This window comes from Artemia franciscana, chromosome 11 (genome assembly GCF_032884065.1).
Source record: "Artemia franciscana chromosome 11, ASM3288406v1, whole genome shotgun sequence".
NCBI classification, from domain to species: domain Eukaryota; kingdom Metazoa; phylum Arthropoda; class Branchiopoda; order Anostraca; family Artemiidae; genus Artemia; species Artemia franciscana.
The window spans coordinates 373111-385908 of NC_088873.1; the positions used below are offsets into that span (position 1 = coordinate 373111).

At 35.6% G+C, this 12798-nt stretch overlaps 1 protein-coding gene across 2 annotated transcripts in view; it reads right to left on the reverse strand.

The window, feature by feature from the left end:
• Positions 1-7417: 7417 nt before the first annotated feature.
• The window catches only part of LOC136032650 (glutamine synthetase-like), a 45768-nt gene continuing 40387 nt past the window's right edge, over positions 7418-12798 (reverse strand). For both annotated transcript variants that reach the window (XM_065712932.1, XM_065712933.1), the window contains exons 7-8: positions 12057-12196; positions 7418-7861 (exon numbers count right to left, since the gene is read on the reverse strand). In XM_065712932.1, coding sequence (XP_065569004.1) covers positions 7713-7861; positions 12057-12196 — 289 coding nt within the window. In that variant the 3' untranslated portion in view covers positions 7418-7712. The remainder of the gene's footprint in view (positions 7862-12056; positions 12197-12798) is intronic.

Consider the following 12798-nt stretch of genomic DNA (forward strand, 5'->3'; position numbering starts at 1 on the left):
GGCAGGCGTATCAGGGACTGGACCAGATTAAATTAGAAATAGTCATTTCCCCGATTTAACCATCTGGGGGGAGTGGGGGCCGGTTAATTTGGAATTCCAATTTAAAGAGAACCAACTCATAATGACAAGGTGTTTAAATTTTCGTTCATCACACACAATTTCAGTAGAAAAAAAAAGGCAACAGTAATAACATTGGTTGATAGAGTTTTTAAAATTTGTTACCCGGAGTATATGGATAGCGAACTATTGTATTTGAGGGATATTTTAATTTGCAACAGGTATCCTGTGCAATTTGTTATTGATCTAATAAAGAAAAGGCATGGAAAAGGTAGTAAAAACGAAGGTTCTCAACTTTTGGACTTTACAATTTCCAATAGATATATTTCATTACCTTACATACCAATTCTCAGGGGAAAAAAAATTAAACAGACTTTATTGAAAATAAAGAACTTGATTTAAATAAATCAGACCATTGAGTAACTATCTAAATTCTGGAAAAGATGTAACACGTATCAGTTTGGCAAGTGGAGTGTATAGCACATTCCTTGCTCTTGCGGAACATTTTACGTCGGTCGGACACACCAGTAATTTGTGGAACATTTTATTGAGCCCTGGAATTCAATAGATAATGCTCTAAAATTTACAAGACCTCCAGGAAATTTCACTTAAGCTTTAGCAGAACATATATTTTTTATTCCGGATACTATTTTGTGCAGTTTGAGGAGGCAACAACTATTTCCAATCATAAAGATTTCACTCAATGGGCTCTTGAAGCATTAGAAAAAAAGACATATTTTTGCGGGTTAATCAATTAATAGAGATGATGGGAATATAAATATTGAACCTATTTATGATATTATTTAAAAAAATGAACCCTTTGTCAAAAATAAAGTATTGCAAAATATTCCTGGGGTTAGTTCAAGTAACAAACCTAAGCGAATAGCAGCATCAATAGCTTTGCATAAAATTATGTCGCAATAATATGTTCCTATTTCATTTTTTATATAAAATTTTTTAATCCAGTTACTTTTGCTGTTTGATGAAGGTAGCTACAAATTGTTAAGCAACTGTATAATATATATTTTAGGTTAGTCAGTTTTAGTTTTTTATATATTTCTTTGTTATATTTTTTTGTTTTAGTTTTTTGTTTTGTTTTTTCTACGCTGAAGAGCCTTAATAGATACGGGCGAAATATTCGTTTGATTTTTGTCGGTTTTCTTCGTTTTAATTTGCTGGCCAGAGACCCGTTTGCCGTCTTTATATTCTTTTCTTTGTGTCTTTTTAAAGTCATTATATAAATGACTGTCAAGATGATTAATAAAAAAAAAAAAAAAAAATTGTCATTTATTTTATTATTTTTTTTTTTTTTTAAATAAATTTTTATAAAAAAATAAAATAAAATGTCAAGATGATTAATAAAAAAAAGCTCTGTTTTGCTGTCACAAAAACAAAGAAAATCGTACGTCACAAACTCTGATTAAGCCCCTGATCAATTTCTCCTTTTTTAAGTCTGTTAATGGGGTTTCCCTTCGCCCTCTCACTATCTACGGGTTTAGGCCTTTACCCCCATCCCCTTCCAAGGAAATCCCGCCCCAGGAAAGTACCCCTCGCGGAAAATATGGTTTTCCAAATCGGAATATTTTATTTTGGTTCTGTTATTTTTTAGTTTAGCACTAAGAAAAATGGAAATGAGGAGTGTATAATTCTTGCCTGCCCCCCTCCGTGCAAAAATGTTCTTCTCATGGAAAACTCTCCAGAAACTATCCCCTCCTACTGAAAACTCCCACGCGAAAAAGGTCGTATATTTCCCAATAATAAACACTATCTGTAAGCAATTGAAAAATTACAAAACTTAAAAAAAGTACTTAAATTTCTGCAATAGGGTTCTCTGATTGTTTTTCAGCTAGGAAGAGAGGGAGATACCTCAAAGGGTACACTTAAATGCCAAAACGTCAAAACTCTCATTTAGCCTTCGTATAAACACAGAATTATCTCTAGGGGAGAGATGAGAGGGGGCTGGAGGTAGAAGTTAGTTATAATGCCAAGGCAGTTCTAGTCTTTATTTATAAGTCGAGAGTCATTAAATACTAACCAGCCGCAAGGGGTGTTTTTTGGTGAGAGATTTTTCCCTGGGAAAATTTTGCCAGGGGGGGGGGTATTTTTCGAGAGGTGGTATTTTCCGGAGGTGTTTTTCTTTGGGAGGAGGGACTGGTTGTCCTCGAATCACTTTTTTACCTTTAAAAAGGGTACTAAACATTTAGTTTCCAATCGAACAATAAAACGTGATTAATAAAAACAAACACAGTCCTCGGGGCAAGGGCTGCTGGTTATGGGCAAGTTGCACAACAACAATGCCAAGGGCAACAATGGGCAAGTTGCCCATTGTTGAAATTTAAGGATTTTATAGAAGGGATGCACAAACTTTGGAGAGGAATCATTCATTGGAAATCAAATTTCAAGTTTAGCCTTGATAAATCAAAGGTAATCAGAAGACAATCAGCCTCTCTCTATTAACCGCTGCCCCCCCCCCCCAAATGCATCCGATCAGAAAATATATTTTTTTTCAAAATAGTCTAAAGACCAAATAACCATGCATCTGGGGTTAACAACCCAACCAGCAGCTCCTGGAGCAAGTGCTTGTTAACTCAATGTTAACAAGTGAGGTTTTTATGGATATTATTTTTGTATGAATTTGAGGGGGGGAGGCTCATTCAACTGAAAATAAAGATTTCCAGTGCACTTTTTAAGACTTAAAAGGAATCGAAGGGCTTCCATCCCCACTCTTTTGTTCCACATGCATCTGATCGGTAAGTTTGAGATGACCATTTTATTTAAAACAGGTCAAAGTTTAAATAACTATGCCTCCAAGGTTCACAACCCCTAGTGCAAGGGCTGTAAGTTATGCAAGTTGTCTATTGTTGACATACAAGGTTTTTTTTATTAAGAAGAGAGGGCATGTATGATCCTATAAATAAATAAAAAAGCATGACATGTCATGTCAAGAAAAATGCCAAACACAATCAAAAGACATGTTTTCCTTTATTGGCTGTGAAAAGGAAATACCAGTAATATTTACAATGGCTGATGGAATCAGCCGTCACATCAGAAAACCTTTAAGAGCATCTTCAACAAAATCAAGAGGTACTTTGTGCATTCAGTTTTAAAGGACGACGTATCTGCAATGTGTCGAGAACAGCTGAGGGTATGAAGTTTAAACTTTCTGGGCATGTTGAAAAAAGGCTGGTCCAAACAGTCCCCCTCTCATATCCTTTTTAGCTGCAATCTCCTCAAAGACATCTGATCAAAATTCGTTATCTAGATTGACAAATGGTAAAATATATTGAACACATGTGTTTATTACTTAACGTTAAGAAAAGTCTGATTTATCTGAAAAAAATAAAAATAAAATCAGCTTTAATAGTCTGTGACTTCTGATCCTTTTTTGCAAAAATAAAACAAAGCTTTTTTATGAATGATCTTGACAAGCGTTTATATCACGACTTTAAGACACAAACAATTCCAACAAGGTTGAACATGTAAAAATTCTAACTTGTATTTTACCACTGCCTCATACTTTTAGAATACTGAAATACTGATTTCAGTGGTTCAGTTGCCTAAGACAGGAATTTAAATCGTCGAAATGTCATACCAGTCAGTTTGTATTTCTCCAATGTGGGTAGGGTCCAGGCCTCGTTCAAGTGCTTATCTGTCTGAATTACTGAAGCCAGAAAATAGTATTCTTTTTTTCCGAAATATTACCTTCAACACATTACGTTCAGTTGAAAAAGTCTTTTGATTTTCTTTTGTTTATCAATGCCTCTGATTCAAGTCTCTGATAAAGTATTTAGACTTGTCATTAAGAAAGGGTGTTGAGGGAGCACCCTCATTAAGAATGGGTGCTGAGGGAGCACCTGTTTATTAATGCATCTGATAAAGTATTTGGACTTGTCATAAAGAAAGGGTGCTGAGGGAGCACCCTCATTAATCATTAAGAATGGGTGCTGAGGGAGTACCTTTTTATTAATGCATCTGATAAAGTATTTGGACTTGTCATTAAGAAAGGGTGCTGAGGGAGCACCCTCATTAATCCTTATCATTAAGAATGGGTGCTGAGGGAGCACCTGTTTATTAATGCATCTGATAAAGTATTTGGACTTGTCATTAAGAAGGGGTGCTGAGGGAGCACCCTCATTAATCATTATCATTAAGAATGGGTGCTGAGGGAGCACCTGTTTCTTAATGCATCTGATAAAGTATTTGGACTTGTCATTAAGAAAGGGTGCTGAGGGAGCACCCTCATTAATCCTTATCATTAAGAATGGGTGCTGAGGGAGCACCTGTTTATTAATGCATCTGATAAAGTATTTGGACTTGTCATTAAGAAGGGGTGCTAAGGGAGCACCCTCATTAATCATTAAGAATGGGTGCTGAGGGAGTACCTTTTTATTAATGCATCTGATAAAGTATTTGGACTTGTCATTAAGAAAGGGTGCTGAGGGGGCACCCTCATTAATCCTTATCATTAAGAATGGGTGCTGAGGGAGCACCTGTTTATTAATGCATCTGATAAAGTATTTGGACTTGTCATTAAGAAGGGGTGCTAAGGGAGCGCCCTCATTAATCATTATCATTAAGAATGGGTGCTGAGGCAGCACCTTTTAATTAATGCCTCTGACTCAAGCCCCACAACTAAAAGTCTCTAAAGAGTTTGGCTGTTTACAATCAATCAGCTAATAAGCTGCAGTGATTTAAAAGGCATTACTGCACTTTATGCCCCTGCAATCAGGAGCAAGGGACTGAAAAAATAACAGCATACTTAGGGTAATCTCCGAAATACCAAAAATATAATTTCACGCCATCTATTTCTAATTGTTCAAGAGAGCATGATAAAGCTTATTCTCCAGGAAAGGCTCAATTCTCTCTGACCTCTGTTAAATAAGTGCAGGGGCGTAATTGCAGGTAGTTGACTCTTGTTGCTATTATTCAAACCTCAAAGTTCATTTCAAGCTCGCCGCAAATTTTTGCACCAATTCCTTCAGTTCCAACTGGAGAAGGAGGGAATTTTTCTGCTAGTCCCATTCTTTGTAAATAAAGTCTTTGGACTTATCATTAAGAATGGGTGCTGAGGCAGCAGCACCTCTTTTCTTACCTTAAGTCACATCTTGAAGTGATGAAGAAATTTGCCATTCTCTAGACTCGCCATACTATAGTATAGTCAGTTTTCTGATCTTTGTAAGACCGACAATGGAAAAAAATAATGTATAATATTTTTCGAATTGCACCAGGTGATGACTGCATACTGAATTAGATAATAAAAATGATGTTTTTCGAGAACAGTTTTCATCCTCTTTTCAACAAGGCAAATAAAAACTGAGATAATTCAAAGATTTTTAAGCTTCGTTTTGATGAGGTTACTGCTAGTCATCACATTCCCCTAACGAATAATTTTCTTAGTGAGGCGAATATGGTAAATAATGCCTTTTGGGCAAACTAGATTATTTTAGAGATCGATCTAGTTGAATGGAGTTATTAGAGTTTTTCAGGGCTTGGTGATTGAGCGAATTCCTGAAAGTGTTCGTTTTCCCCCGGCTATGCTATTTTCTTTCAATTATCAAAGACGATTTTTTCAAAAATGTAAAATAATCACCATCTTTTGTCAGGGTTTAACGTTACATCACAAAGTGTTCTTCAGCTTGAAATGACAGGTAACAACAAACTTAACCCCTAAGGTGGTTATAATGCATAAAAGTAATATAAACTGCTTATTATTTTTTGTTGCTTTAAATAAACGCATTTTTGCTTTAAACCAAATTTTTGTTACAAAATTATGTAATTTTGATGATAGCCAAAAGGTGGTGGGACCCATCCAAACTTTACTCTAATTATGTCGATTACTTGGACTGGGATGCTGGTATGGATATTGTCGAAAAAATTTAGTTTTCTTCTTACTCCCTAAATTATACTTCAAAATATTTTAAGTACCAAGAACAACAAAAATGATATATGACTTTTTGAAATGAACAACTCGAAACTTGGACAACTGTTAGCGTCTTTAAAAGACCAGACAGTTGATGCAAAAGACATCTATATTTAATCTTTAAGTAGATACGCACTTTTAGGTAGTAAATGGTACCAGATTAAAAAAAAATCTTTCGTGCAAAATCAGTCAAAATAAACTAAAAATATAAGGGACCGAAGCACCTTATAAAAGTGTTGCTTCTCTTTGAAGGGATATTTGTCTTTCACGATTAATAGAATCAGAAGTCCTAGGTCGTTTTTAAGTAACCAAAAAATTGGAGGCCAACTAATCCCCGTCCCACGCTCGATCAAACTTTTAAGATAGCCAATTGATTCGGCATAGTTGAGAGGTCTAATCCTGTGTGAAAAGTCAGCCAAAATAAGCTAAAAACATATTGCACCAAATAGCTAAAGGGGTAGTTACCTTCCCCGATCGACAAAATGATATCTGAATTTTTATTGAAGAAATTCATTGTAAAATGTAACTCAATTATTTTTCCGGTTTAACTTGGTAATGCTAACAAAAATGAGATACTATCCAGAAACTTGAGTAATTTGAGACTGAAAAAGAAAATCTTTGAAAATTGCAGTTTTTAGATATGTATAAATCTAAAATGGATCAAGGATGGTCAAAATATTTAAATTTTGATGTCCTTGGTGAGTTAATTTTTTCCCCTTTTTTGTGCTTCATAATTTGTGTAGTTATTTTGGTTTTTGTGTTTATTCAGTGATTAATTTCATGTTACTTGAATATTATTTATTTTTATCTTGTCCTGTTTTTACAAGCTTGTCGGAGTAGTAACGGAGCTGAAAGTAAGGAGCGAATCAGCCCAATAGCGAACAAAATTTAAAAGAAAAACGGAATTTTGATAACAAAAAAAATACGTTGAGGTGACAAGAATGCGGTATTTTGCATTTTTGGGCCGAAAGATCGCAGATACGTTTTTATTTGTTTGTTTTCCAAAGGGTGACCGTACAGAACCAATGGTCCTAGAAGATTGAGAGTTCCATCAACTGGATTTCAAAATTTCTAGTGCTCTTTTTCAATTTTTACGCTAGCGTTTCATTTTTCGTGAAAGTAACCGTAAAGACTGTTCATACACTTAATAGATTTGAATGAGAAGTATTTTTAAAGACCTTAGCTTAAAGAGTGAGAAAGGGGCAGTCCCCCCTCGTATACAGAAAAATATCTGTTTGTTTAAGTTAATATTGCTCCTTATTTTCAGTTGAAAAAAAAACTTACTTGTCTATTCAATCTCTCCAAAGATCTAGTTAAATATATTCATGTGTGTATGGAAATTTTACGAAAACCATTTTGTGAATGAGATTCCTCTAAGTAATCAGCGCTGATCTCACCCAGCGGCAATAAGTTCAAACTTTAATTTACAAAAAAAGAGACTTTTGTTTTACGCTTTATTTAATTAGATTTAACTGACAGCATATAAATTTTTAGAAAAATATTTGAGAACTTGTTAAAAGTTGCAAGTGCTTGAGTACTTTTTTAATTCAAGTCTTATAATAGAATATTTTACTGTGTTCCCTACATGACATAAACGAATGATAACAACACTTCTCGTTAAATAAAAACATCAAACCCCTTGACAGAGAAAAACTAAAAAAATCAAGACGGACAATTAACTCATCGAAATTCACTCGTCCAGTCACTCGTGAGATTCTTGATTGACTCATGAGATTCATTCATCCAGACACACTGTACGCACTAAAACCTCTGTAACTTGATATGGGTCAGCATTGGAGGCGGGACGTCTGTCTTCAAAGTAGCCTTTTCGCTCTTCCGCAACACTGCGAGGAATTCTAACGCTGCAGCCTCTGTTCGCAACTCCTGTGAAACAGATAGCAATTATCTCTTAAAATAACTTCCTAGTCGAGTGGTTAGCTTTCCAGACTGGAAATCCTGAGGTCAGGGGTCCGAGTTCTGGTGTCACTGGTTAACAAAAAGTTCGTGGTAACGAACTGCAAGTAAGGAGCGACCTGGCTCAATAGTAACCGAAACTTTAACAAACAGAATTTTAATACCAATAGATACATGAACTTTTATGCTGGTTTCAAATGTATAATTTTCTTCAAGTTTAGTATTACCCATCAAAAGTTACAAGCCTGAGAAAATTTGGTTATTTCCGAAAAAATGCGAAACGTCCCCTAAAGGTCATAGAATCTTAATGAAAATTACACCATCAGATTCAGCGTGTCAGAAAACCCAACAGTAGAGGTTTTTAAACTCCTATGTGCGAAATATGAAATTTCGTTTTTTCTTTTTTTTTGCCAGGAGAAAGATCATGGATGCGTGTTTGGTTGTTTTTTTCTTCCCAGGGGTGATCGTATCAACCTAGTGGTCCTTGAATATCGCGGGAGGGCTCATTCGAACGGAACTTAAAAGTTCTAGTACCTTTTTTAATTGAAAAAAATGAAGGGCAACTAGGCCCCCTTCCACGCTCATGTTTTTCCCAAAGTCAACCGATCCAAATTTGCCATTTGATATAGCCATTCTGTTCAGCATAATCGAAAAATCTAATAAATGTCTTTGAAGATGACTTAATCCCCCCACAGTCCCCGGGGGAAGGGCTGCAAGTTGTGAACTTTGCCCATTGTTTACTTTTCAGGGGGAATCTTTTCTGGTGGTGGTGGGGGGGGGGGGTTATGTGGGAAGATATTTCCATAAAGGAAGTTTTCATGAGGGAAGGGACATTTCTGTGAAGGAGGCGCCGGATTTCCCAGCATTATTTAAAAAAAAAGTCAAATAAAAAAACAACTTTTCAACTGAAAGTAAGAAGCAACATTAAAACTTAAAACAAACAGAAATTATTACGTGTGTGAGGGGGTTCGCCCCATAGTCAATACCTCGATCTTTACGCTGAAGTCATTTTAGTACTTTCAAAAGAGCTATTTATTCTAATTAAACGGTCTTTGTGATTCAGGGGTCTCTTAAAGAATTGAAACAAAATTTGAATATTAGCGTAAAGAGCGATGTATTGACATGGTGCGAACTCCCCTCCCCCCACATGCGTAATAATTTTTGTTCCTTTAAGTTTTAATGTTGCTCCTTACTTTCAGTCGAAAAAACTTGTTTTTATTTAATTACACTTGCTTATAGTTTCATATGGGAGAACCAATCAGGAGGGGTTCAAGTTTTCTCTCTTTTCATTGGCTCAAAATTTCACAAAATAGCCAATCAGGTTTAAAAAGGCAAGGATATTTGCTTCCCTGTCTGGCACAAGCTTAGGAGTCATACATACTTAGGGAAATACGTCATATATGTAAACCTATGAAATTAAGGGTTGTTTTTACTACACATCCATACGAACATCATCTTGCTTTCTCTTTAGTATTCTATAGTGCTTTTATATTATCTTTTGTTCTTCCTCTTTATTGCTCTATCTGCTCATTGTTGTGTTTGATCAGTTCTCGGAAAATAATTTACATAGAACGTTTTTCTAACATTACCTGTTCAGAAGGCAAGTCCATAAATTTGGTGCTATGCTGCACTAATTTTTGTTTTTCTCTTTTTTATCACTAGTCTATCAACACTTAAAGGATAATACTACCAAGGTCGTACCCAAGGGGGGGGGGCTTAGAGGTTTTAACCTTGGAAAAAAAACGCAACAAAAATGTATGTAATTTTTTTTTATGCGTCCTTATAAATTCTACCCAACTCCCCCCCCCCCCAAACAAACATCCTGGGCAAGACCTGGGATATTATGCATAATCTTTTTTCTGTTACTATTATTTATCGGGTGTATAATAAGCTTATTAAATAGTCTACCGGTTATTCTATTTATTTTCATTTTTATGAAAATATTTTATTTTCATTCTATTTATTTAAATTTTCACACTAAAAAAGAAAAGTTTGCTTGTTTGATGAGTACTTAAAAATCAGATTAAAATTGGTTAGAGATAGATATCAAGGAAAGTGGCTTAATTATCCACTAATCAGTCTGCAGTCACCAGAAACTATTGATCATTCGATCAATGACGAACTTAATATATTTAAATAAGACTAAAAAAATGAGACAAATAATTGCAAAACTCGGCCATAAACACTTCCTCTACGGAAGATTCATGGATGAGTGTGATGCAATGTCGAATTCACAGTACGTTTTGACAGTCGAATAAATTTATTTTAATAGGAGGGGGAGGGTGTGACCTGCTTCTCAGGATCCTTAGATACGCGAAAACTAGGAGCAACATTTTAAATTGAAGCACCAAGGAGAGGGAAAATCAAAATCTGATGCTTTGAATTGATTTAGGGAAGCTTACACAACAATGAATATATCTTAAAACATGAGCCAAGAGCTCATATGGTACTTGTGACGAGGTTGGAACCTAAAATTAGACTCGGTACTAGAGTTATCGATTTTGCTGTTCTTTGTTCAAGAGTAAGGTCGAGTTCGTAGATGGGTTTTGTAGCCAATATTTTGAGGTGGGTGGAGGGGTTTTAAATTAAGGGAGAAAAAACATTTTTAAACCACTAATGTGATAGCCGTCTGATCCGAATTGAAAATAGGACATCTAAGAAACGAGATCTTTCTATATATAAAGTTTCATTAAAATCTGATCACCCCTTAGTAAGATAAATATACCTCAATTTTCACGATTTCCTCTCCCTCCAGCAACCCAGATGGTTGAATCGGTCGAACGACTGTTCTCAAGTCAGTTTGTGCAGGTCCTTGACACACCTGCCAATTTTCATCGTCCTAGCACGTAAAGAAGCACCGAACTCGCCAAAGCATTAGAAATCTCTACAACTTCCCCAAAGAGATCAGATCCGGTCCGGTTGCATCAATAACGTATCTAGACCTTGTGCATATTCTTCCCATCAAGTTTCATTCCGATCTCTCCACTCTAACCGATTTCCAAGATTTCCGATTTCCCCCTCCAACTCCCCCCTCAATGTCACTGGATCCGGTCAAGACTTGAAGTAAGAGCTCTGAGACACAAGGTCCTTCAAAATATCAAATTTCATTAGGATCCGATCACCCGTTCGTCAGTTAAAATGCCTCATTTTTTCTAATTTTTCCGAATTACCCCCCCCCCCCCTCCAACTCCCCCAAAGAGAGTGGATCCGGTCCGATAATGTCAATAACGTATTTAAAACTTGTGCTTATTCTTTCCACCAAGTTTCATCCCGATCTCTCCACTCTAAGCGTTTTCCAGATTTCCGGCTTCCCCCTCAGGTTCCCCCCAATGTTACCGGATCCAGTCGGGATTTAAAATAAGAGCTCTGAGACACGAGTTCCTTCTAAATATCAAATTTCATTAAGATCCGATCCCCCAATCTTAAGTTAAAATACCTCATTTTTTCTAATTTTCCCGAATTACCAACCCCCACCCCCAACTCACGAAAGAGAGTAGATCCGGTCCGGTTATGTCAATTGCGTATCTAAAGTTTGTGTTCATTCTTCCCACCAAGTTTCATCCCGATCTCTCCACTCTAAGCGTTTTCCAGATTTCCAGTTTACCCCTCCAACTCCCCCCAATGTTACCGGATCCGGTCGGTATTTAAAATAAGAGCTCTGAGGCATGAGGTCCTTCTAAATACCAAATTTCATTAAGATCCGATCACCCACTTATAAGTTAAAAATACCTCATTTTTTCCGAATTCACGGTCCCCCCCCCCCCAATAGTCAAATCGGAAAAGTGACTATTTCTAAATTTAATCTAGTCCGGTCCCTGATACACCTGCCAACTTTCATCGTCCTAGCTTATCTAAAAGTGCCCGAACTAGCAAAACCAGGACTGACATACCGACGGAGAGAAATTGCGATCGCTATATGGCACTTGGCCGACGGGCGGAAGTGCCATAAAAATTTAAGGAAAACCGGGAATTTAAATTTTTTTGAACAGGGATCTAAAGTTTTTAGTAGCAGCGGGCGCCAAATTTAAAAAAGAAACATGCGTGAAAATCAGTAAGAAATGATTTAAAGATACGAGATATCAAACAGCTTGAAAAGGTGTAGCTATCCTTTGAAGGTATCGTTGAATTGAGCCTTCCTATAAAATAGAGTAGCCTACAATCTCACCTGCAGAAAAATCGTGTATATTCGAAGTTTCAAGACTTCCAACAAGCCTCCTTTCGTTATCTTTTCCTTCATGGAGGTCATAGGCTCGAATATGTCTCAAGTGATGTCTTGATAGCTTATCAATAGCTTTCTCGATCTCTCTATAAAAGAAGAAAATTTTAGAAGTCGATTCAACAGCATTCGTGGACTAGGTAGCCCCCCTCCCCTAAGTCGCTAGTCAATAATAGTTCTTCTCAAAACTATAAAAAATTACTGAAGAAGAAATTTGCGGGCGTTACTTTCACGAAGGATTGAGTCTTTCAAGTGTCATATGGATCAAGAATATTACGACCTAAAGACATTAAATTTAAAGTCCTTAAATGCTTTTGGCTATATATATATATCCATAACAGGCCAATTTCCTAAGAGAGAGGGTTTGATTTTCAATCCCCCCCCCCTTCAACATAAGACGGAGAAAAAATTACATAAAAGTTAGTTTATACTTTATTTATTTATATACTTTTTTTATATATATCTCAAGTTCGTGAATCTTTCATTGAATAATATATATATATATATATATATATATATATATATATATATATATATATATATATATATATATATATATATATATATATATATATATATATTATATATATATATATATATATGTATATATATATATATATATATATATATATATATATATATATATATATATATATATATATATATATATATATATATATATATATATATA